We start from the raw sequence: 24,050 nt of genomic DNA, 5'->3' as shown, positions 1-24,050 counted from the left end.
GTAGCATTTCACATCTCTAAGGTACTAGAGAAACAGTCAAATCGTACAGCATTACGCACTATCACATACATTGGTAGGAGAATTTAGGACTAGGGAATCAGCTGCAAGAAATCATGCCAAGCAAACGAAAACTCAGGCAGGCATGACCCAGCCAGCCACACTGGAACAAATTCTCCCTATTACTCTATGCAAATGGGCAATGGAAGCAATTTGAAGACAGCAATTTGATCAAGACCATTCACATCGTGGGGAAGAGGACGTTAATTGAAACCAGTCACAGGAGAGAAACATGCCACTGGGAAAAGGTGTTGAACAGAGTGGACGGCTGACAAAAAAATTTAATTCAATTCCTGCAGCTTTGGTGCACAAACCCATCAAACAGTTCATGTTGTAAAGAGATCATGGAGGTAAATATCCTGACAATCCCACTTATTGCACCATGCATCAGCTCTGTTTGTGCTAACCCTCTAAAGAGGCCGCCGGCTGAGCCAGTGAATGAAGCCAACAAAAAAGGGAAGGCAAGATTTGGCTTTTTTGCCCATGCCTGTTTCTTTGAATGCCTGGCTTGTCGTGCAAGAACCCTAAACTAATGGATATATATTTAACTGAGCCACAAACAGCTCCATTCAAGGATTTGAAGAAGAATTCAGGTCCATTCTTACCTTATCTAGAGCACTTTGCTAGTGGCAGCATTCACCAAATGGGACTTGCGCGACCCATCGACAGCCCTGTGCTTCCATGGGCCCTAGGGGTATGTCTGCACTGGAAAGGCTCGTGCTATGGCACTAAAAACAGCAGGGTAGATGTTCCCGCTTTGGCTTGGAGACCCAGCGAGCGGTGTGGCTCTCAGAGCCCGATTGGAAACATCTACCCTGTTGTTTTTAGCGCTGTCGCACAAGCCTGAGACGCACTGCCACAGGGGCTTTTTCTTGCAGCATAGACGTACCCTAAGAGACAGCTGGCTCAGTATGCAAATAGGCATCCAATACCCAATAGTCCAGACAGGAAGACAAGTGTCTGTTATCTCCTCCCTGAAAGGAACATTTCCAGCGCACATCACCTCCTGGTGACCTGCCTTAACGCCAACACCGTAACAACCTGAGTTTTCGTACAGATACATCACTCCTTAACTAATGTCCGTACGTACATCTCACGGTGACGACGGTGACCAGTGGGCTACTGGCTCTTGGTAGAGACCTCCCATGCCACCCTTTGGTGAACTGCTCTGCAGATATCTGACCCTGGGGAATCCCTGTAAAGCCCTATTCGTCCCCCCCACCCCCCTCGTGTCCTCTGCCAGTTGACATCAAAGGGTCCCTGGGCCACACATGCACACAAACCTGATCAATCAAAGCACTATCCATGATTCCTCCGCCAAGGCTCTCCCCACATCTGGTGCCAGTGCAGTGAGCCGATGCAGAGACTGAATTCAGTTCATATCCCCCAATTCCACCAGTCTCCCCACCCATTGGTTGAAAACCTGCTTGTGGCTCCATCTCTGGCTGCTTGGCCCATGTAGGGGTGGTTATTGGAAACTGCAGATCCTCACAACTGTGGAGACAGAGTTCTCTACCCAGGATGCCTTGCAGTTGGCTTCCATAACACCCAAGCCCTGCCCACACACCACAAGTCCCAGCAGCCCTTGCTGCTGGAACAGGGCAGGGCTGGATGGTCCAGTTGAGACAAGAGGCCCTGCGAGCGAGATTGTCATGGCACAGCTCCTTTTGGCTTGGCTGGAGATCAGCTCACCTAGCAGAATTTGCTGCCTGCTGAACACAAGGTCTCCCGTCAGCCTCAGCTATGAGTCTGGGGACACAGTGAGTCTGGGGAGTGGGCGGAGACATTTGCTAACTGCCTAAATCCACTCCAATGTCCGGCTGCCACCTGGTAGCCAAGTCACTAGTGCCCAAGCACTGGAGAATGAGGAGTTCTGTTCTGAGCATCCCTGGGGTTATTTTAAAAAATGAGTCTGGGCTGGCTCAAGCTGAAGTGGCCTCTTGGAGAAGACACTGCATTAACAACTAGAGGTTTCCTCTCCCTCTGGAAAGCTGTTACAGCCCTCAGCTACAGAGCCCGACTCTCTAGCCCAAGCTCATCCTTTTAGCTCTGGCCACACCCTAGTGTCTCTGCCAAGATGGCAGTGAAGAGAAGCCAGCTTTGGTCCATCCATCACAGCTCCCTTAAATTTAAACTTCAGGGAGGCAGCCTTCATCTGAGACTGGGCTTGGTGACAGAGGATTTATACAAAATAACTCAGTGTGGTTCCAATTTGGACGAATAATTGTTCTGTTTGTTGCTAGTTCCTTCTCCCCGCTCCCCACATACACCAACCCATGTATCCCACTTATTGCAGAATCCCTGATCTACAGTTAGAGAATTTTTCTACAAAGGGTTCCTTGTGGCCAGGAGCAACAATCAAATGTAACCTCTGTCCAATGAGGCTGCAGCTTCCTGGCTGAGAATTGCTGTCGGTTTGCACCATGCTCCTAAACAGACACACGATCAGGCTAAGTGCAAAATCTTGTCCCCAGTTAATGGCCTTTCCAACATTTCAGTTCAGGAACAAAACTAGTGAGCGCAGGAATTTTTAGAAGCATTCACTATATGAAGGTTTAAAGGAGGGAAAAAACGGCACACAGGAACAAGAAGAATCTAATAATACCTAGATCTTAGAATGTTTTTCAGTGTTGATCTCAAAGTACTTTAAAAAAAGAATAAGAATCATTATCTTCATTTTACATAGGGGGAAACTGAGGCACAGAGCGGTGATGTGACTTGCCCAAAGTCACCCAGAAGGCCAGTAGATATAACTAAGGATCATGGGATGAAGCTGAGAAAGGGAATTTCAGCTGGCTAGATTTCCTGAAACTGAGCTCAACTAGGCTACAACAGTAGTAGAAGACTCATTCCTGGGTCTAGAGGTTATTTAAAACGAATCCAATCAAAACCACTATCAAATGTCCTGCGGGGAACAATCCTGCACTCACAGGAGGATGGACTAGATGAGACCTAACAGGGCTTCTCCATTTGTAATTCTGACGCTGAAACGAGAGAAAGGAAGGGATTGTGATTAAGGCACCGGACTGGGTCTCAGGACACCTGGGTTCAATTCTTGGCTCCACCAGACTCCCTAGCGTCGATCACGTAATTGCTCCGTGCCTCAGCTCCCCATCTGTAAAATGGGGGTAATAGTCCCTTTGTCTTGTCGATTTAGATTATAAATTATTCAAGGCAGGAACTGTCTCTCCCTGCCTCTGTGCAGCAACTAGCCCACTGGGCCCCGGCTCTCAGCTGGGGTGTCTGGGGGGTACTGTTACACCAGCAATAAATACAAGGAAACCTTTGTTTATTCCCCTCCCCCCCCATCTCTAATTTATCCTCCCTCACACAACCTCAGGGAGAACAATGTGTCAGTGAGTCACTGCTTTAGTCACCACAGGCCTCAATTCAAGCACTTACTGTGAAGAACTGACCCAGAACTAGGTCTTGTGCCACCTCCCCTCCCCACCCCCAAGAATAAAAACAGCTGAATTTACAACACCGAAGGGGGTGGGGGGGAAGGGTCACAGGCTGACAACACGTGGTAAACGGAACAGAAATTATTCAATAGGCCGGTCTATAGCAAAACTCCAGCGTACCAGCAGAATTCGAACTAAGGTGACCACCAGCCCGAAGTGGGCGGGACAGTCCCGAAATGCAGAGTTCAAGTCCCAGTCCCAGGCTGAATGACTCTGGGACAGCATTTGTCCCGGATTCCCTGTGGTGCTGCTCCATGCCTGCCCGAGGTGCAGTGGGGGCTGAGATGGGCCTTAGACCCCCCCCTCACCACGAGGCCCCGCCCCTGCTCCTCCTCTTCCGCCTGAGGCTCTCCGCCCAAGCCAGGCCATGGTAGAGAACTCCATAAGAGCCTCCGTATGGTGGAGGGTCCAGGACTCCCCGCAGCAGCCTGGGCTCCCTGGGCGGCTTGTACCACAGGGTGGCTCCGGCTTCCGGCCTGGCCAGAGGGAGGGGCCTCGGGGGGAGAAGAGCAGCAGAGGGTGGGGCCTCAGGGGAAGAGGAGGGGTCAAGGGTGGGGCCACAGAGGGGGCGGGGCTCCTGCATGTGTCCTGCTTTTGCCTTTTGAAAAGGGGCCACCCTAGTGGTAATGGAGCCATGCGTGCTCCCAAAACATGAAGACCAGAGTTCAGACTAGCTCTGGACAGATAGCCACCCAACCGTTCAAAATGACAGGGAGGTTTTTTCTTCCCAAACTAATCTTATCTGTGGCAAATTCTACTAGGCTAAAAAACACACCTGGGTACAAATGAGAAGACTGCCTATTTCTACATGGGATTGGATTTACTGGCCATACACTACAAGAGGATGCTGCGCACTGAGGACTACCCATCACCCTACTGCTGCAGCATAAGGTCATCTGATTTGAAGATCTGTCTGGCCTGCCCAGCAGAAGACCACACACTTCCAGAGCAAGGCGGAAAGACAGATTTGTTTCCTTTATTACAGGGTTGTGTTTATCACCCTGGACTGGGATCCCTAGCCTTTTCCAGGGAAGTTTTCTTGGGGCTGGCATCTGTGCCAGCCTATAACCCCAACTCACCAGCTTCCACTGCCACAATTCCAACCTGACTCTCCTGTGACTTTCAGTGGGTACCAGCTGGCCTTTCCCCCCTACAGAGAATCCTTGGGGGTGGAGGGCTGCTGCCTGGAGGGACAACTCTTCCCGGGAACCAGGACAACATCCGGGAGATGACAGTTCTGCTATCGGACACCTGAACTGGGCCTGGTGCAGAGACGCTTCATGAAGCGCACGTTAAGGCTTTCCCCAGCAACATCTCACCAGCCAAGGGATTCCCCAGCTACAGCGCAAAGCTCCAAATGTGTAGCTAGGGTAGGTCTGAGTTCTCCCAGCAACGTTGCAGGGCACCTCGGAGGGTCTCTGGGCCTGGCTCAGTACAGGAAGCTGCATACCACTACTCCTGTCGCAGCTGAGGCAAAGGGACCAGGTGCTTCTTGCCACTTGAAGACTTTCCCTGGATCAGGGGGATGGGGATGGTCACACCAGAGGGCTCCCCGGAAGACTCATCATAGAGGGGAGCAGCCATAGAAAATCCCTACAGAAGAGAGCATACCAGAGTGGGAAGACAGTAGGGTTGCAGGCCAAGGCCCTACAGAATATTAGTACCCAGACACAACGGTGATGGGCATGTTGGATACAGGGTTGTGGAAGACTTCATTGATAAGGGAGCAGTAGTCTGCTACTGTGGAAAGGAAGGGGTCTGGTGGGGTAGGTAAACCTAGACCAAACCAGCTCAAGGTTTCAGATCCACAACCTGGGCTAACTGTTGGTTTCATTAATGAGCGCAGACCCCAGGCTAATTCAAATGGGGTTCCCAGGATCCCTGGGTGCTAGTCCTAAGGTGTAAGAAATTGCTGCTTCACATCAATAATAAGCTAGATCCAGACAGCTGCAACTGACAAGCATTTATAGCCAAGAACAATCAGTGCAGGAAACAGAAGGACAAGAGGGATGATGTTTTGGGATTGGAAATGGGCGGAAAATCCCCATCCACCACCTGAGTTACATCATCTGCGACGCAACATCAGAACCTCTCTCTTCCCCTCCCACATTGTGCATCCTTCTTTTCCAACCCTTCCATGTTTCCATTTGGGCATCCAGCCTTTCCTTCCGCGAGGACCTGACCCCGGGAAACACTGGGCTTGCAAACCCACCTCCAAGCATGTGGCTTTTTGACAGCGGGATCACCAGGACACACTGCTGAAATGAATGGTTTTCAGGAAGGTTTGAGAGAGAGAAAAAATTATATTAGGAAAATGTGACAGTCATCTTAGCTTGTCTCCCAGTTTAATAATGGAAAACAGACATTTCACAAAAACACACACACAAATACCTCGGCATGAAAGTGTTTCGGAACTGAAGCATACAGACCAAAAGCCATTCTATAAAGACTGGTATTAATCAGAACGCAGTAAGTCACTGTTCCTAACATCATCCAACTAAGGAAGAGAATGTCCTGCTGAGAATCTAGTTCCAATCATCCCCCCTCTCCTTCCAGCCATTTTATTCTGCCTACATCAACAAAACCCCTCTGGATCATTCAGACAAATGGACTGACCACACATCCGCCTCAGTGATCACAGACGCTATCGTACATTATACATGAAGCAGAGCAAAATGTATTGCTTACGCCAGACTTACAGAGGACACTTGAGAGCCTTAAAGTGACAGCTTCAGGAGAGACCATCCTAACGTGTGGATTGCCTGATGCCGGGCTGCTCATTACACTGAAGCAGGAAGGTACCCAGAGCCAATCCAACTGACTGCAGCGAGGAGTAAATTCGTTAAGGAAGAAGTGCCCTTAAATTTGCAGATAAAAGATCACAGACAGATTTGCATTCCTACTAAATGAGTGTGCTTTTCGATTTCTTGTCACTCCATTTGGAGTTTTGAATTTACGGCAGGAAACAATATAGATAGCACTTTGTCTTCCTTCCACATCAGAGTTTAGTTCTGGAGATTATTTGCAAGCAAGCCTGAAACTTGCATTAAGCTAGAGAGTTTCTATTTGAGCTGGTACCAGAAAAGCTTGAATTTAAAGCTACCTCAATTTCTGAAGTCCACACAGAATCAGTTCAAAGTATTCAAACCATTTGCAAGCGTTTTTGACATGAAGCTTTTCTATACTTACCCTGGAGGAAGTGGTGGCATTATTGATATATGTCCTGCACTATATTAAATGTGGCTGTGGAGTTATTTATGTGCTTTTCCTGACTTCTTTTGACACAGGAGTTGATTGCAGTGTTGTATGATTACGTCTGCATCTCTGAATCTTTCCTGCTCAGCTGGAAAGTCTCAAGTTCCAAGCTGGGATTCCCTCTCCACCCCCTTCCCACTCACTTAACCCTCCTCCTGCTGGCAGTGTCTAGTGAACACCCACAGAAAACTCTTGGGTACAGAGACTGCAAAGAGAGAAAGCAGGAAGGCTGAATTCTCGGGGAAAGGAAGATCACAGATGCTCCGTTTGCTAACTCTGGGCTTCAAGAAAACTCTTTTTAATCCTGGACCTTTAGGGATTTTTGTTCATTGAGAATCACAGATGTCAAGGAACTTTTTTTTTTATTGCCTGTTTCTGTTTTGAGTTTTATTTGTTATTAATCTGTACCAACCCCCTCCTCCCATCCTAGACCACCACAAACAATCAACGATGAACTGGAACCTATCACACTCCCTGTTTACACAGATGATGAAATTCACCCCAGTCCCACACAGCCCTAGTCAATTAAGAACCACACAGCCCCCAATCTGATGCTTTGTGGGATGGGACGGGATAACTGCTGCTGCTGCCATCGGTGTCTGGATTTGGAGCCAAAGGTCCTTTAGTGGCAAACCCCACAACCCAGGCTGCCTGCACTGGTCCCTTCTACAACAGCCTGTTAAAAGCTGGGGAGAAGACCCTTCCGAAACACACAACACGTAGAGGCCCTCTCTGCAGTCCCACTGGAGGGACTTGTGCATGCCCAGCACATCTGAGGTGAATTTTGCCCTTACAGGAAAAACCTGAATGCTAGAGCTTCCACTATAGGCCCGTAACCTCTCAGCCTCCCCCCCCCATGGAGACCTCCCACAGGTCACCCCCACCAGCCCTCGCTGCCGTTCTCCAGGGCAGGCTCGGAGTCAAGGCTATAGACTGAATGGGACATGGAGACTGAACTGCTCCCCACCCAAGCCCAGTGATGGATGAGAAGCATTAGCCAAGGGCGAGCTGGGGAACTTTGCCCTGCTGCTGCCCAGATACTAACTGAACATGCTGAAGAAAGCAGCCTAGCCACCCAGCCCCTCCTTCCCGCCATACTGCGGCTGAGCTGGCCACAAAGCAAGCCGAGCCAGGCGCCTATGCAGGTGTCTTTGGCCCAAGCACCTAAACGGGCGGTTCGCTACATGCTAGTGCCTAGGAAGGGTGTTTTCTGAGATCTTCCCGAGCAGCTGGGGAGAGTCCCAGTAAATGGGCCTAAAGAAGAAGCAGCACAGCAGGGCGAGCTCCCCCCCACACCTGCCTGCAGGGGCCTCCATAAACCAGTCTGAAAAGCCATCTGATGTGCTAGAGAGATGACTGACCTGAGCCCTCCAGGATGGATTCATACCCCTCACAGGGTCTCGAGACAAGCCGTGAAGTCCTTGGGAAGTGAGAGCTGTCAAGCCACAAATCCAGAGGGCCTATAAAGAAAAGTCTGGTTTTATCTGCATGCCAAGTGTCTCTCCTTGCCTGGCAGGGGGGTGAAAGGCACCGACCGCTTGTGACAGGATCTGGCCTGGGCTCATAGCCAACCCCTGCTGCATCCTGTGGTCGGGTGCACAAGGGGAAAGGTTTTTATTTGGCTGTTGCCCCCTTCAGGCAGGGCACTGCCTGCAGCAGCGCTACCCGGGCCCACCTTCCCCCGGGGAGGTCTGGCAGGCAGCGTCTCTCACGCAGTTCCTGGCCCCAGCTCGGCCTCTCTCTCAGAGCGAGAGCTGGAAGTCTGCCATCCCTCCCAGTCAGCTCCCAAGTGAGCAGGGCCCCCTCCTTTGAACCCCCCCCCTCCAAGCCTGACACCTAGGACAGTTAGGGTGACCAGATGTCCCAATTTTATAGGGAGAGTCCTGATTTTGGGGGCTTTTTCTTATATAGGCTCCTATTACCCCCCCACCTCCGTCCCGATTTTTCAGATTTGCTGTCTGGTTACCCTAAGGACAGTGCAGCAGGGTGGAGCTGACTGAGCCCACAGCAGCTCACAAACCCAGGTGGTGCTTGCATACCCCATCACAGCGCTCCACCTAGCCCGGCAAGCTGTAAGAGGGTGAAAGGCACAGGGGGCTCCTAGTCTGGATGTTGCGGGCAATCTGCAGGCCATTTGGAGAATACAAGCTCAATGGCTTCCATGCGGAATAACATCCGGCCAGGGTGTCTCGGTTCTTAGGGCAGTCGTACAGCGGAGGCTGCAGAGTGCATCCTCCCAGCTACAATTTGTGCCTTTCCCCTTTGGAATTATCAAGGCTTGTGTAAAGAGGCCTCTTACATCACCCGGGCCATCTCCCAGCCAATGCAAGATTGTCCCTGTAGATAAGTGCAATCCCAGGGAGCCTGCTTGTGGCCCGGAATGGCCCTGGAGGCATCTTGCCTCAGTTTCCCTCCAAGGTCCCGGAAATAATTTACTCACAGCAAAAGGTCTTTAAAGTGATTATTCCCCCTCTCCTTGGATCTAATTTAAGAAGCATCATCCAGCTCCCAAAAGAGCCCCCATTCCCACCCCAAAGTTCAGGGTTTCGCAGCCCTCCTCTTAGGGACTCTGCCCTTTACATACCAGCCTCCCCAGCATAGGCACCGACTCCGCGGCATGTAGGAGGCACTGGAGGGGGGAGGGAGGAGCAGGGGCAAGAAGAGGCAGGATATGAGTGGGGGCAGGAAGAGGCAGGGTGGGGCTGGCAGTGGGAGCTTGGAGGAAGTGGTGGAGTGGGGGTGGGACCTGGGACGGAGCAGGGGTTGGGCACCCCCCCGGGATCTGAGTAAGTCGGCAGCTGTGCTCCCCAGCCTACTTTTCTCTCCTTATGCATAGAGATTTGCATGGCCCTTCTTCTAGGGACACTGTGGCTTTAAGCTCCAGCCTCCCTGGCCTATAACTCACTCTTCCCGTTTACGGGGTCACACAGCTCTCTGGCCTGGAGCTGTATCCTGGTTGATTTCCTCCCCAGCCCTGGCTTTAATAGCTCATTCCCTCTGATTGGGCTTGGAGCCTTCTTTTGAGTAACCTACCCACCAGCCACTTGACCTTTACCAGGTGGGTCTAATTACCCCAAACCCGTCTGGGCCGGCTGGGAGAGAGGGGAGCCCTGTCCTGCCCATTCTCCCAGGCTCCTGGGCCCAGGCCCTTAAAGGAACAGTGGTCTGGGTTTTCCTACACCTGTGTTCTCCCAGATGCAGATTATTCCCAAGAACCAACTTCCTTTCTCCAAATGACTGAGTCAAGGCCTTCCTCTGCTTTCCCTGGCCGGATGGAACAGAGTGGACTTGTCTATACTTACCGCGCTGGTTCGGCGGCAGGCAATCGAACTTCTGGGTTCGATTTATCGCGTCTTGTCTGGACGCGATAAATCGAACCCAGAAGTGCTCGCCGTCGACTCCGGTAATCCTGCTCGGCACGAGGAGTACGCGGAGTCGACGGGGGAGCCTGCCTGCTGCGTCTGGACCGCGGTAAGTTCGAACTAAGGTACGTCGACTTCAGCTACGTTATTCATGTAGCTGAAGTTGCGTACCTTAGTTCGAATTGGGCCGTTAGTGTAGACCAGGCCAGTAACTACCTCCTCTGGCCTTAAAGGGCCAGTACCATGTTACCGTTCCCTACAGGACACTATCTCATGTTTGCTCAGCCTAGAGCTGCATATCCCAAGCCATGAGGTTCCAGTCCCATCTCCTAAATTAGGGGAGAGAGTCCTGCAAAACCTACTCAAGCTGAACCATCTGAACTGCACACATGTCAAGGCCTAATCACACCAGGGGAGCTGAGCATCCTGCGGACTGTAAATTCAGAGACTCACCGAGTTTAAAAAGCCAGAAAAGATCATTAGATCATCTAGCCTGGCCTCATGTATATCACAGGCCATTACTTTTCACCCCCTTGCCCGTGTATCAAGCCCAATAACTTGTGCTGGACTAAAGCACAATTTGTGTTTGGCTAGAGCAGATCTCCAGAAAGGCATCCAGTCGTGGTTTGAAACATCAAGAGATGGAGAACCCCTGCCGCCACCACCACCACCGCCCTTGGTAGTTTTGCCAAGTGGTTAACATTCAGTTTCTAATTTGAACCGGTCTGATTTTAGCTTCTTGCCATTAACTCTTGTTCTGCCTTTCTCTGCTAGATTAAAGAGCCCTTCAGCACCAATATTATCTCCCCGAAAAGATAGTTATACACTCTAATCAAGTTGCCTCTGAGTCTTACCCTGTACTTATCCCTCTGTTTGAGGACTCGATCACTATACGTTGCATAGACAGGTGCTGTCCCAGGGTGCTCCCTTGTCCTGCAAGCACCCTGCCTCAATACCCCTCTGAAGTTAAAAAAACAAAGCAAAGCCCTCACTTTATACCCAGAGCTATTAAAACACTATTCCCTCCCTCCCTCTCGGGGTCTAATTTATTCAGCTCTCCCACAAGAGCTCCCCTGTTAGATTCATGGTTTTACAGTCCCCCTTCTTGGGGCCTGGCCATCCCCGGGCCTGTACACTCTCCCCTCGGATGCTGGGGGCTGCGCAGCCCTCCTTCTTGGGCATGTGTCCAGGCTGCGCTTTCCCCTCAACAGCCTTCTGGCAGCTCCTTGACTGAGCTTGGAGCCTCCTTTTGAGTCACCCACCTGGTCAATTAATCAGTCTCTTGAACTTCCCCAGCTGGGTCTAATAACCACTAACACCTGTCTGTGCTGGCTGGGAGAGAGGGGACCCTTGTCCCAACCACTCTACTGACTCCTGCTTCAGATCCTTAAAGGACCTAGACACTAACTGCTCGCTGGGACCATCTTCCTCTGTCCCAATTACTGCTACATTTGCTTCCCTGGACGTGGAACAGGGTAACTGGCCTCTCAGATTATCTTCTCTGGCCTTAAAGGCTAGTGCCGCAATATACACTGATTAATGCAGGAAAGATTCAAAGAGGCTCAGATCCAAATGCCTCCAAATCCTGGGGAAATTGAGATTCCAGAAAAAACTTTGCTAGTCAGGTGCATATCTATAGCACAAAGACCGCTCGTATTTATAAGGTGTTGTACACACTGACTCGACTGAGTCACTGCCAAAAGAGAGAAAGAAACTTTTAATACTCAGAGCCAATCAGAGCAGAAGGATTAAGGTGGCTGGAATAGAGACATCTGCATATTTAAAGTGACATTATTGAGAAATAAAATTGCTGTTAAATAACAGCAGTTATGCAAGTCAGACACTCCTGACCAGATGGAGAGCAGGCAATTTCAAAACTGTTAGGGGATGGGCAGGGGAGACAAAACCATAGAGCTCTGCACCAGGATCATCCATGCTCTCTGATTCAGACTACTGTAAATCGCCATTAAGACAGTGACCCTCAGCTAGGAGGAGAAAGACAGTTGAGTGGATGGGGAGGCGTGAGGGTGGAAATGGGGGTTGTGGGAAAGAAAGGCCATCATGATTTTGGTTGCCATCTAAAAACCTAGCTTGAGAGATAAGCCACCCTCTCTCTGTGCAAGGTGATTTACTGTTTACCAGCATCTCATTGCCAACGGGGATGCTCGGAAGGTTTAATTTTGCTACAGTAGGCGGCTCAGGGGAAATTAATAATTAATGGCTGACACACACGTTCCAGCTGTGACATTTATCCTGGCTGTTAAATAAGCTAAGCAGCAAGAGAGAGCACTCTCCATGGACAAGGTAAAGCCTACAGCTGTTTTCTCTGTTAAAAGCTGTTTGGCACCCAGCAGCCTATGGGTTTATGATTTATTTTTTTTAAATTTAAAGTAGCTGACCTAACTTCTCTGGTAGGATCAATGCAGTGACAACAGTTTTATTTTTTCATTGGATTCAAAAAGAAGTATTACTGAGAAAGGGGGGGAAATATCCAGCCGGGGGGGAGGGAGGGGAGAGAGCAACGTTTTTCAGCTAGAAATTGAATCCGAAGTTCTGAAGGGAGAGGCATGGCTGTGCCAAATTCAGGCAACAAAGACATCTAGGCAGCTTATATGTATGTCGAAAAAAATGACTGTTCAAATTCATATTTCACTGGGCTGGTGCTGGCCAGCTCCCCAATTTCTCCTCGCTTCTTCAGGAAGCCTGCAGTAAATTTTATATATAGTTCACAGTTTAAAATGAGATTATTTTTAGACATAAATTCAGGAAAGATTTTTTTCCCTTTTGGAAGTGACAAATGGGAAAGTCCCTCTGATTTCCAGTCCCCTGCTGTAATTCCAGGTTCTACATTATGACACAGAGGGTAATCTGGGAAGCAAAGGCCAATGAATCCTAAATACAAATGGGACTCATGGAGGGAGCTTGGCTTTAAAAAGTGGGGAACCAGGGGGTAAGCAGGGATTTTGTTTTCAAAATGAAATACCATAGGTGTTCAGGCTGTGACCCACAAAATGAAGGTGAATAATCTCGCCTTAGCTAGTTTACACCATGGATAATAGTGCAGAGATGTCAGGTTTAACTCAGAATTTCCTGGCTTTTGTTGATCTGTTTCACAACCAGATTATTTAAAGATTTCTGTTGTGTTTAAAAAATGAATGAAAAATTTGAAAGAAACTATTCCACCGAAGGCTATTGAGTGGATAGTCATTCAGGCCCACTCCAGTCTGCTGGACAGTTTGTTAAAACACTTAAAAACATGCACTGTTTACCTGAAAACTAGATGAGGTTCTGGGGTTTTTCCAGTGTACTGGATAACTGTAGTATCTGTAACAATAAGCAAAACCTTAAGCATGTTTTCTTTATTTATTCTTTTATGTATTTAGCTCAAAAAACCAAATTTGTTTAAACAATATCGGAGAATCATTTTCCTTTGCCAGTTTCTTTTAAGCATTTTTTTCTTTTTCATAGAAAACAATCATGAGAAAATTTTCAGAACTGGAATTCATCTTGTTTAAAAAAACAAAGGAGATGTAATATTTGCTCTTGATCAAGATTTCTCATGTAAAGCTGCAGCTGAGAGCAACATTTTTTTTTTGGTCCATTTCCAGCCAAATATATCTTGCTGCGAAAGAAAACATTATCGAAAATCCCAGGGTACTCTTTGAAAGAATAGGGGTGTTAACCCCAGTGTTCTGGCCAAATTGTAAATGGGTAATTACATTCCAACCACTTAAATTCTCCCTGTAATTTCAACTTGTAGCAGGATTCTTTACCGCTGTACCCAAGTCTTATGTATTGTTGTTGTTCATTGTTAATTAGTTGTGCTTTTGTGGGGTATCAAGCATTTCCTATACATACTGTCAAACTGTGTTTAGTTGAGAGATCACTTACCTTAGCTTGTACCAACACATTCAAGAAAGGCCTCAATTTACCCCAAACCCCAGAACATCTGAATGACTTTCACATCCCCAGTCTCATCCAAATAAATGAAGTTTGACTGCAGATAGCTGGTCTAAATTAGCAGAGCTTGTAAAGTGCTTTAGGATCCATTTGTACAAAAGGAGCTCTATAAATATAAGATCGTTATTATTTCTGACATTTAAAAATGCAAAAGGAACACAGGATTGCCAAAGAAATAATTGTCTAAAATCAGATTCTGCAAGGATTTTTTTTAATGCTAGTTGCCACATTGAATTTCCTAATGTGAAGCTCACAAAAAGCTCTGTGAAGCAGATAGTCACCAATGCAGCAAGCAGGATGCAGAGAGATGCATTTCAGGTACTCCCGGATTGAAACAGGTATTTACCAGGGGTTTGGTAAGCGTTCCCTCCTTTAAAGGGATTCTAACAGGATTAAGAACAGGAGTACTTGTGGCACCTTAGAGACTAACAAATTTATTAGAGCATAAGCTTTCGTGGGCTACAACCCACTTCTTCGGATGCATAACAGGATTAATAGGCCTAAAAGCAAACCTAAGGAACAAATTCAGCTGTCGTTTGGGTTACAGCAGATGCAGTGAGCCACTGTCTATTCTTCCACTGCCACTTTTGCAGCACAAAGTGACACTGTGATAAACCAAAAAAAAAAAGAGATATTTTTAGGTAGTTTAAATTTGAGCTCCAGTCCATCAAACTTTAATACACTTGTGGTTTGAGCTTCCAGGGCTGAGAGGTCTGAACTGTCATTGACTTCAAGGGGAGAGAAAGGTTGTAGGTCTTCAGAAGTGCTCCGGTCCCTCAGCAAATGCAGTCCTAGGATGTGGCGATCGATCTCACCTCAGTCCCAGGATTCCTAAAACTTCCTTTTACTTATTATATTTGAAAGCACTTTGTGATGTTTTCATTTTGTCTTCGGTACTTACACAGTGGTGCTTTACAGAATACCAGGAGATGATTCTCTGCTCTGATCCCTGAGCTTAAGTTCTGGATCAACTTGTAGGAACTTCCAGCTAGTACACCATTAGAAACCAAGAGCATCTATAAAAGCTTGACTTCTCGTAGGAAGTTGAAATGCAGCTACTTCACCTTTCCTGTTAATTTGGCTTCTGTTGCACATTGCAGGAGCTCTCAGACTTTGTAAAGCCCACCCGGGACTTCACTATTGCGTTCGGTTTTACATACAAGATGCTATGCTGATGGGCAATAGTATAAAACTCTAAAACAGGCAGACAGATGAGATAAAATCTAGGACCCACTGAAGGGAGTTTCTCATTGACTTCAATACCGCCAGCATTTCACCCTGTGGAATGTAACCTATGCTTAAATCAGCCTCTGTACCATATGACTGGAGGGGTGGCTAATGTAACACCATTTTTAAAAAAAGGATCCAGAGGCGATCCTGGCTATTACATACTAGTAAGCCTAACTTCAGTACCAGGCTAATTGGTTGAAACTATAGTAAAGAACAGAATGATCAGATACATAGATGAAAACAATGTGCTGGGGAAGAGTCAACACGGCTTTTATAAAGGGATATCATGCCTCACCTATAGGAATTCTTTGAAGATGTCAACAAGCATGTGGACAAGGGGGATCCAGTGGATACAGTGTACTTAAACTTCCAGAAAGCCTTTGACAAGATCCCTCACCAAAGACCCTTAAGCAAAGCAAGCAGTGATGGGAAACGAAGGTTAGGAATAAATTATCAGTTTTCACAATGGAATGAGGTAAATAGCGAGGTCCCCTAAGGATCTGTATTGGAACCAGTACTGTTCAATATATTCATAAATGATCTGGAAAAGGGGGTAAACAGTGAAGTGGCAAAGTTTGCAGAAGATACGACGTTACTCAAGATAATTAAGTCCAAAGCAGACTGCAAAGAGTTATAAAGGGATATCACAAAACTGAGTAACAAAATGGCAGATGAAATTCAGTATTGATAAGTGTAAAGTAATGAACATCTATACATATAAAATGATGGGGTCTAAATTAGCTGTTACCACTCAAGAAAGAGATCTTGGAGTCATCGTGGATAGTTCTCTGAAAACATTTGCTCAATGTGCAGCGGCGTTCAAAAAAGCAACAGAATGTTAGGAACCATTAGGAAAGGGATAAATAAGACAAAATATCATAATGCTACTATATAAATCTATTGTACACCCACACCTTGACTACTGTATGCAGTTCTGGTTACCCCTTCTCAGAAAAGTTACATTTGAATTGGAAAAGGCTGCGATCCAGAAAAGCTCTCACTTAACTTTAAGGACAAATCCCATTGACTTCAATGGAATTACTCACATACTTACTGTTAAGCACATGCTTAAATGCTTTGCTGGGTGAGGACCATAGAAGCCCTTATTAGTTAATGGACAGACACACTCTGACTTAGCTGGGTTTTGAATCAGGCCTCTAATGAGAAAAGATCTCAAAGCATTTTTTAGTATTATTGTAGATACAGCACCAACAGTGTGGTAGGAATTTTAGACGTGTGAATAGAAGCGGTGAAATCTTGGCCCCTTTGATGTCAATGGAAAGAATCCCATTGACTTCAAAGGGGTCAAGATGTCATCCAAGGTCTCTGCCCTGAAAAGTTTCAAGTCTAAATATTATTAAATAATAAAACTCTATTCAGGCATTATTTATCCCATCGGTCATAAGGTGACAAGACTAGGACTAGAACTCCCATTTCTTCTGGTCTTACTCTGTTATAAACATTCTCTCTTTCTGAATAGTTGCAGTCACATGTTATCAATATCTGCAGCCCCAACAAAAGGAGTATGCTGAAAAATCCAATTTTTTAAAAAAATGCAGGATGTTAAAGACGTTTTATTGCGAGGGAAAAGAGCCATTTTCTTATTAAAAAGGCAGAGACTGAAAATAATGAGGGAGACATAACAAGAAAGCTCCATTCCCAACTGGCCTGCTTAAAAGATCATGCCACGACCACTTTGGACATAAACTAAGTGAAACAATGCTAACTTGGCCGCATGCAGAGCCAGGCAAACTGTAAGGCCTCACAGAGTTTTTGATTGCGATGGCCCCAATCTTGCAATGAACTCTACATGGGCAGACCCCTGCACTGGCACAGAGGCCCATAGCAGCTCTTCACAGATGCAAGGGTCCATTGGAGGGGAAATCAGTTTAGAATTGAAGCCTATGTCCTCCCATCCAGGACTAATATTATTTGTATATGGTAGGGCCCACAATGAACTACCTGCTTTCTAAACATTCAAGAAGGGATGGCCCTTCCTCAAAGAACTGCTAATCTAAAGACAGAGGCTAGGGGAAGGGGAACAACCAACAGAAGTATCTGATCCAACACTGATGCCCTTGTTCTCTGAAGTACTATTATTTATACTATGATACTGCCTATAATGTGTTAGGTGTTAGCCAAACACAGAGGAAGATATAGTCCCTACCTCTAGGAGTGTACAATCTAAATATCTGAATCCATAAGAGAATCTTAATATTCTTTTCCTATTTATTTTAAGTGATTTGCACTCACCCTGATCAGACAGTGACCAATGTTAGGTGCCCCAGAGGGCATGAACAGAACAGGCAATCATCAAGTGATCCATCCTGCCGCCCATTCCCAGCTTCTGGCAAACAGAGGCTAGGGACACCATCCCTGTCCATCCTGGCTAATAGCCACTGATGGACCTATCCTCCATGAACTTATCTAGTTCTTTTTTTATATATCTCTACACACACACACACACAGAACTATCATCACTTTCATCCTCTCCTGCCACGAGCATGCAGTGCTCAAATGGTTAATGGAAAATCACTTGACAACAAGCCTTTGCCATATGCTCCATCTGGTACTCTAGCTGCAAAATGCGTAGAGAACACAACTCGGAGAGAGAGAGACACAGAGAGAACTCTGTGGTTTAAATGCATGTGTGCTGTGTTTACACAATGCAGCATGTGCACTTGTTGTTCTCCTCAGGTCTCAGAGCAGGGGGGAAAGGCAGCACTTTCTAATAGAGAGCATGAAGGTTTTACCTCCAACAGGAATATCGTAAGAGAGGATTATGTAGCTTTATCCTCAATAACCAGCAGCTTCACCTTCCCAGGCTTCTGCACTGTCACTTCCAAATAGTGTTTTCTTATTAAACAGCCACTCTAAAATATGCAGGAATTACTGTATTTTTAGGCTTCCCTTTGGATGCAAAGTTAATTAAACATCATCCAGTTTGGGAAGCACTATTAAAAAATGAAACTGGCAAGTAGCCATATTCTTTAACCTGTTGTAAATGTAGTTTTGACAGACTCTGGCTGGTAATTTGTATTGTACTTGTGCCTCAGCAAATATCCTAATGAAAAGTGTGAATTTATAGTAAACTTATTACTTACCAGGGACAATATTTGGAAGAAATCTTGGGTGTTGAGGCCTACAGCTCAGGAGGGATGTTTTCCTAAGTTAAGCCAAATAGAATTTGTGGCTATTTCTCATTCACTAACATTTTAATAGATATACAATATATTATCTGTCAATAAGAACCTAGCTTATTCAGTTAAAAAAAATAAACAACTATACTTTTCTCATTGGCTGAAACACACAAGCAGGTCTGTTCTCTAAGCCAATAATGGTCCTGCAAACAATATCTCTTCCCCTTAAATTAGCTTACTAAATAAACACATCTGGGGTGAAATCCTGGCTGTGTTGAAATCAGTGGCAAAACTCCCATTGACTTCAATGGGGCCAGTATTTCACTCCTGGAGGGGTGGGGCAGGCGGAGAGGTGGCCTTTGAGCTAACTATGGACCTGCTCTATTTTTTGAAAGCTTTTAGCAGAGTAAGTCCAGAGTCGCATGTGGATGTAAAGGAACCCAGGGTGATGTAGGAAAGTCTCGCAGAGAAAGATCAGTGATTTCAAGATCATGAATCCTACTAAATTAGACATCATTACTGAACTACTGAATCACAAATCTTACAAAATGATTTAATCTAAAGGGCACTACTCAGCTGGCTCAACAGAGATAAATAACTGGAATAAATAACTAGATCAACACCTCCTGAGAAAGAAACCCTCATATCGCATATACCATATGTGGCAGCAGCAGAACAGTATCCTAAGTAGAAAACATCTATATCCAGGAACTATGTAATCAATCAAAAGAGCAAAAATGAACAGAATAAGGCTGGGGTTTCAAAGAGGACTGGCTAAAGGAGTCAGGTGACCAACTCCAATTTACTTAATCCCAGCCTAAGTTATTGACAACAAATCTTCTAACCAGGTCTAACCCACACCCACTTATTGCTTACAGAAAGTACAGCTGACATGCAATGTTGTCACTCAAAGTGCAGCATTCCCCACAGGGCTGGAAGCAGGAGTGGCACCAGGGAGAAGAATTCTGAGGAGCCCTTATAAATTTGGTTTGAAATGGCTTCATAAATTTACTGTGTAAGATGCAAATTGCAGACTCTGAAGCTCAGAAAGGTTCACATTGGAACAAACCAAATTTTTCCCATGATGGAATGCCACTGCAAATCCATAGACCGAGGTTTGGCTAATAACAGCATCATGCCTATTTGATGGGACCAAAGTAAGACTAGACCTTGTCTTCCCTGTAGACTTAGAATCATAGAATCATAGAATATCAGGGTTGGAAGGGACCTCAGGAGGTCATCTAGTCCAACCCCCTGCTCAAAGCAGGACCAATTCCCAACTAAATCATCCCAGCCAGGGCTTTGTCAAGCCGGGCCTTAAAAACCTCCAAGGAAGGAGACTCCACCACCTCCCTAGGTAACTTTACTTAGTCTCACCTCTGAATTGGTACTATGCCTCTACAGACAGCAGATATCTATAAATATTTCATAGCTATAGTGTTATAAAAATAACCAGTGTAAAATGTGTTCTCACCTAAGGATATACAATGGGGTGGTGGAGGGGAGAGGAAATTACACTGTTCATAAATACACATTTATTTGTTTCTTTAGAAATGCATAATTACAGCATTTGATAGCATTTTTTCCTTAGAAAAGTAGTTAAGCAACAATACAAACAAAATTGTTAGTCTTTTGCAAATACAATTTTTCATTACACTGAACAGAAATCACCAGCAAAAGGCTAATACTTGCAGTATGGTTTTTTTCTTTTTTTAAACATTTTCTTTTTTTGTTATAAACACCTTAGCAAATAAAAAAGCCATTTAAACAATGAAAAATATTTGAGCTCTTGATTTCTATATGTGATAAAGCATGTACTGCAAAGCAGCAATGTGTTCGATAAGAGAGCTACGGACATTCAGTGGTACGATTCACAGAAGAAATGATGGGATAAAACATTAACTTGGTTTTAATGTTTTGATTGATTAGGTGTTTTGTTTTTTTTCTCATGGAGGGAATATTTTTCCTTAAATACCTAAGGGATGAACCTGTATATTTAGAGGGCCAACTCCTCAGCTGGTGTTAAGTGATGTAGTTCCACTGAAGTCAGCGCTACACTGATTTACACCAGGTGAGGATCTAGCCATGTGTGTAAAAACAAACAGACCAACAGAACAGTGATATTTACAGGAGACGTAAATGAAAATGTCTGTTAGTCTGATGGTCACATCCTTTCTCCTGTTGTTGTACGTGGGCAGCAACCCTTAGCTTCTGACTGTGGTCACTGGCATCTGGATCTATGAAGCTTCCACAATTCTTGCCTTACTCGATCTGGATTGCTCCGTGTTCTATCTGCATTTCTGGCTGGATAGTTGATTGAAGGGAATCTGTGCTCTATGGAAAGAAACAAAAAAAATGAATTCATATTTTACTTCAAATGATCTTCTCAACGCAAGTGCATTAAAGAAGATGCTAAAAGCAAGTTAGTCAAGATCTTTAATCCCCGCTCCACCACTGACTTGCTATGTGGCCTTCTATGCCAGTTGCTTCACCGTCTCATCCTCCCCACCTGGGAGAAAGGGATAATGTCACTTACCTGGCTCACAGGAGTATAGGGGAAACTGCTGAGTACATGTTTGTATAGCATTTTGAAAAACATAAAGCTAATAAAAATGCAAAGTGTTATTAAAACACTATATCTTTTTTGATACTAAATATTTTATCATCTTCCTTTTGGCCACATATAAATCTCAATTAATTACCAGATCTTCCTAATGTGTCCAAAATTAAAGGAGTTTTTTTTTCCAAAGATGGGCAGAGAATGTAGGAGAACCATTAGTGCCAACCCAACTTTTGAGTTTTGGTAAAATGCCATCTAAAATAAATAAAATACTTAGGAAGCTGCTCAGAAAATAAATTGTAAATCCCAATTTTTTAAAAAAGCCGAAAAGGATGACCATCAAGGGGACTTAAACCAGAGCAAAGTAAAAAGAAGACACACACACACACATAAAGTTTAAGAAGAACACCACCCCCAGCTCTCCCTCCAGTATGGCTGCAGTTACACTGATATAAAAGTGCTTAATGTTCGTACGGGAAGGGGAATACACTATACTGTTAAAAGGCACCTTTATACTGGTATAACTCCATCCACACTAAAGGTTGTATCAGTACAACCATTTCAATAAAAAAAATCAAAACCCTAACCAAAATAGTTACACCAACCCAAAACTTGTGTGTGGATCAGGCATACACTGAATTGAAATGGGAGTTTATATAAGTTTTAGCACAGTAGCATTCCACCTTTACCATGTACAATGGGCCTTTTTGTATACTCCTTCTGGGGTTCTCAGACAAACAAGACAGGCGCATTTAAGTGCAATTCACACCTAATAAACAAGGTCAAATAAGAATAAAAGTACTGTAAATAATCCTGGTGTTTTCTGGGAAATTAACTTTCTCCCCCTAAAAGGAGGCAAAGAATTCTCGATTCCTACAGAGAGGAAATAGACCTGTATGAACAGGATTAAAAGAAAAACAAACCAAAACCCCATACAACTGATTTACTCTTAAAGAGAAAAAAGATGTTTGCATTAAGAATGTGAGTTATTCACATATTGGTCCAGTCAAGTGAGGCCTCCAAGTGAGTAGCTAATGTGGAGAGCCTCAGGGGTTTGTGACAGAGATTCTGCATGAAGCGAAGCGAACCTAGATTGTCATATAAGTTGTACTTTGAGCCAACTGATGCTCTGGGAACAGGACAGGGTGCAAGAGCAATAGAGTAGCAACACTGCCATTACAGGAAAAGGTACTTTTTGGCACCCTATTTACTGCCCTCTCTCTCCTAATAAAGAAAAACTAGCATCAACACTTGGGATGGGGCTTCAGAGAAACCAGGAGTGAAACACAGCTAATGGTTTTCCTACCCAAACACTGCTGGACTGTAGTGGCTTAGTCAAATAAAAATACTGTGAGGTTCAACTTGTCAAAGCTTTCTTCTTAAATTAAGGTTTCACTGTGAAATTAATTCTTGCCTGCTTTTTTGTGTTCTGTTGCCAGTAATTACATGTAGCTTCAATTTTTTTTCCTGTGGAATTCTTTGAGTCGTTTGATTGCTTATTTACTTGTCCTATATAACAGTGCCAATCAGAAGAATAATGCTAACAGCTTGTCAACAGCTAAGCTTTAAAGCAACTACCTAAACACCTGGGGAAAAAAATCTATAACACAAGCACCAACTATATATCCAGGATTCAGGCTATCAGGCAGAAGTACGAGACTGTTTGAAGGGCTTGCAAGTGAGCTTGCATTGTGTGGTTTTCCCCCCACGTTAACCAAAATTTGACCCCCAATCAGGAGATTTCAGTGAAAAAAATAATATGTGATATTACCACATTTTGTTCTTGCAAATAAATATGTCAAGAATCATTAGAGTTTCTATAAGTAAAGAATGAAATCAGGACATGAAAGTATGCAAACTACTTCTAGGCCCTGAATATCAGCCAGATCTCAACCCGACCTTTGGACATGCAGTTGCGATTTTGTGCCTGCAATGCATCGCTGACATACTATTAGTTAGATGTCTAAGTACCTGATTTGTGAGCACAAATTACCAGTCAGACTTCTAGTTATTAACACTTGTGCCTTAAATTAACTTGCAAGTACAAAACTGTGCTTGAATAAACTGAAATTAGTATTGAACATCAGGGCATTCGTATCTGCTTCAGTTCAACTCAAAGGAGTGATTAATTTCAAAGGAGCTTCATTTCTGCCTCTAATTTTACATGTGCAACCTGGCATCCATAAACAATAAGGCACTGTTTGGAGGGCACAAAAGTGAGAAATTAGAGGCTGATTTTCAGACCTGAAGGAGGTGTTCACATGTGATGTTTTCAACTTGGAATTTGTGCAGAGTACTGGATTTTGGCCCTGGAGGACAACAATGAGCCCCACTTTTGACAAGCTTGGATACAGAAACAGATTCAAAATGTTTGAGACCACGAAAATATCTCTGCATAGAACTTTCTGGAAAAAGAAATAATACAGGTTGCTGCTGCATTACTGAGCTAAGATGTGCATTTAATATTTTTCCCTTTATCCAATCAGTTCATTTCCAGTTATGCAGGACCACTCCATCATTTCAGCCAACCTGGTTATTTGTTTATGAGTTCATAAGTAATCCATACATTTTAAGGTGATGCAAATATTAGGTTCATTTTACTAATTTACATTTATAGCTCCTTAGTTTTTAGTCTGTGCAAACTAGGAACTATTTACTGTGAACTTATTTTTAGCCTTTTTTGCATTTCTTTCCATACCCCTCTTGTTTTACATTCCTTTCAGTTTATCTACAACTTGGTATAAATCTCTGTGGTTAGCCACAATGTTAAAACCTAACACAGTGCAAAGTGTCTCTGAAAGAAAGTGACTCCTTTTGTGGTTGCCAATCGTGTGGGAGACAGATGCCTATGTTAACGGCTGGACTCGACAACCAACTGCCTGTCAGATCTAATAGCTGAGAGGGATGATAATGTCACAAAAAACCGGCTCCCTAACAAATTCAGTGGGAAGTGATTTATGGGAACACTCTGGGGCCCAGATCTGCAATGGCAATTTACTATGAACAAGCACTTCTGAATGTGCGA

At 45.0% G+C, this 24,050-nt stretch overlaps 1 protein-coding gene across 2 annotated transcripts in view; it reads right to left on the bottom strand.

The window, feature by feature from the left end:
- Positions 1-20,008: 20,008 nt before the first annotated feature.
- The window catches only part of LOC112105766 (protein BANP), a 251,621-nt gene continuing 247,579 nt past the window's right edge, over positions 20,009-24,050 (bottom strand). For both annotated transcript variants that reach the window (XM_024198684.1, XM_024198686.1), the window contains exon 13: positions 20,009-20,799. In XM_024198684.1, coding sequence (XP_024054452.1) covers positions 20,728-20,799 — 72 coding nt within the window. In that variant the 3' untranslated portion in view covers positions 20,009-20,727. The remainder of the gene's footprint in view (positions 20,800-24,050) is intronic.

Source organism: Terrapene carolina, unplaced genomic scaffold (assembly GCF_002925995.2).
Source record: "Terrapene carolina triunguis isolate 2854851 unplaced genomic scaffold, T_m_triunguis-2.0 Scaffold33891, whole genome shotgun sequence".
In the NCBI taxonomy this organism is placed as follows: domain Eukaryota; kingdom Metazoa; phylum Chordata; order Testudines; family Emydidae; genus Terrapene; species Terrapene triunguis.
Note: the sequence above shows the minus strand (reverse complement) of the source record. Positions and strands in the feature narration are given on the sequence as shown.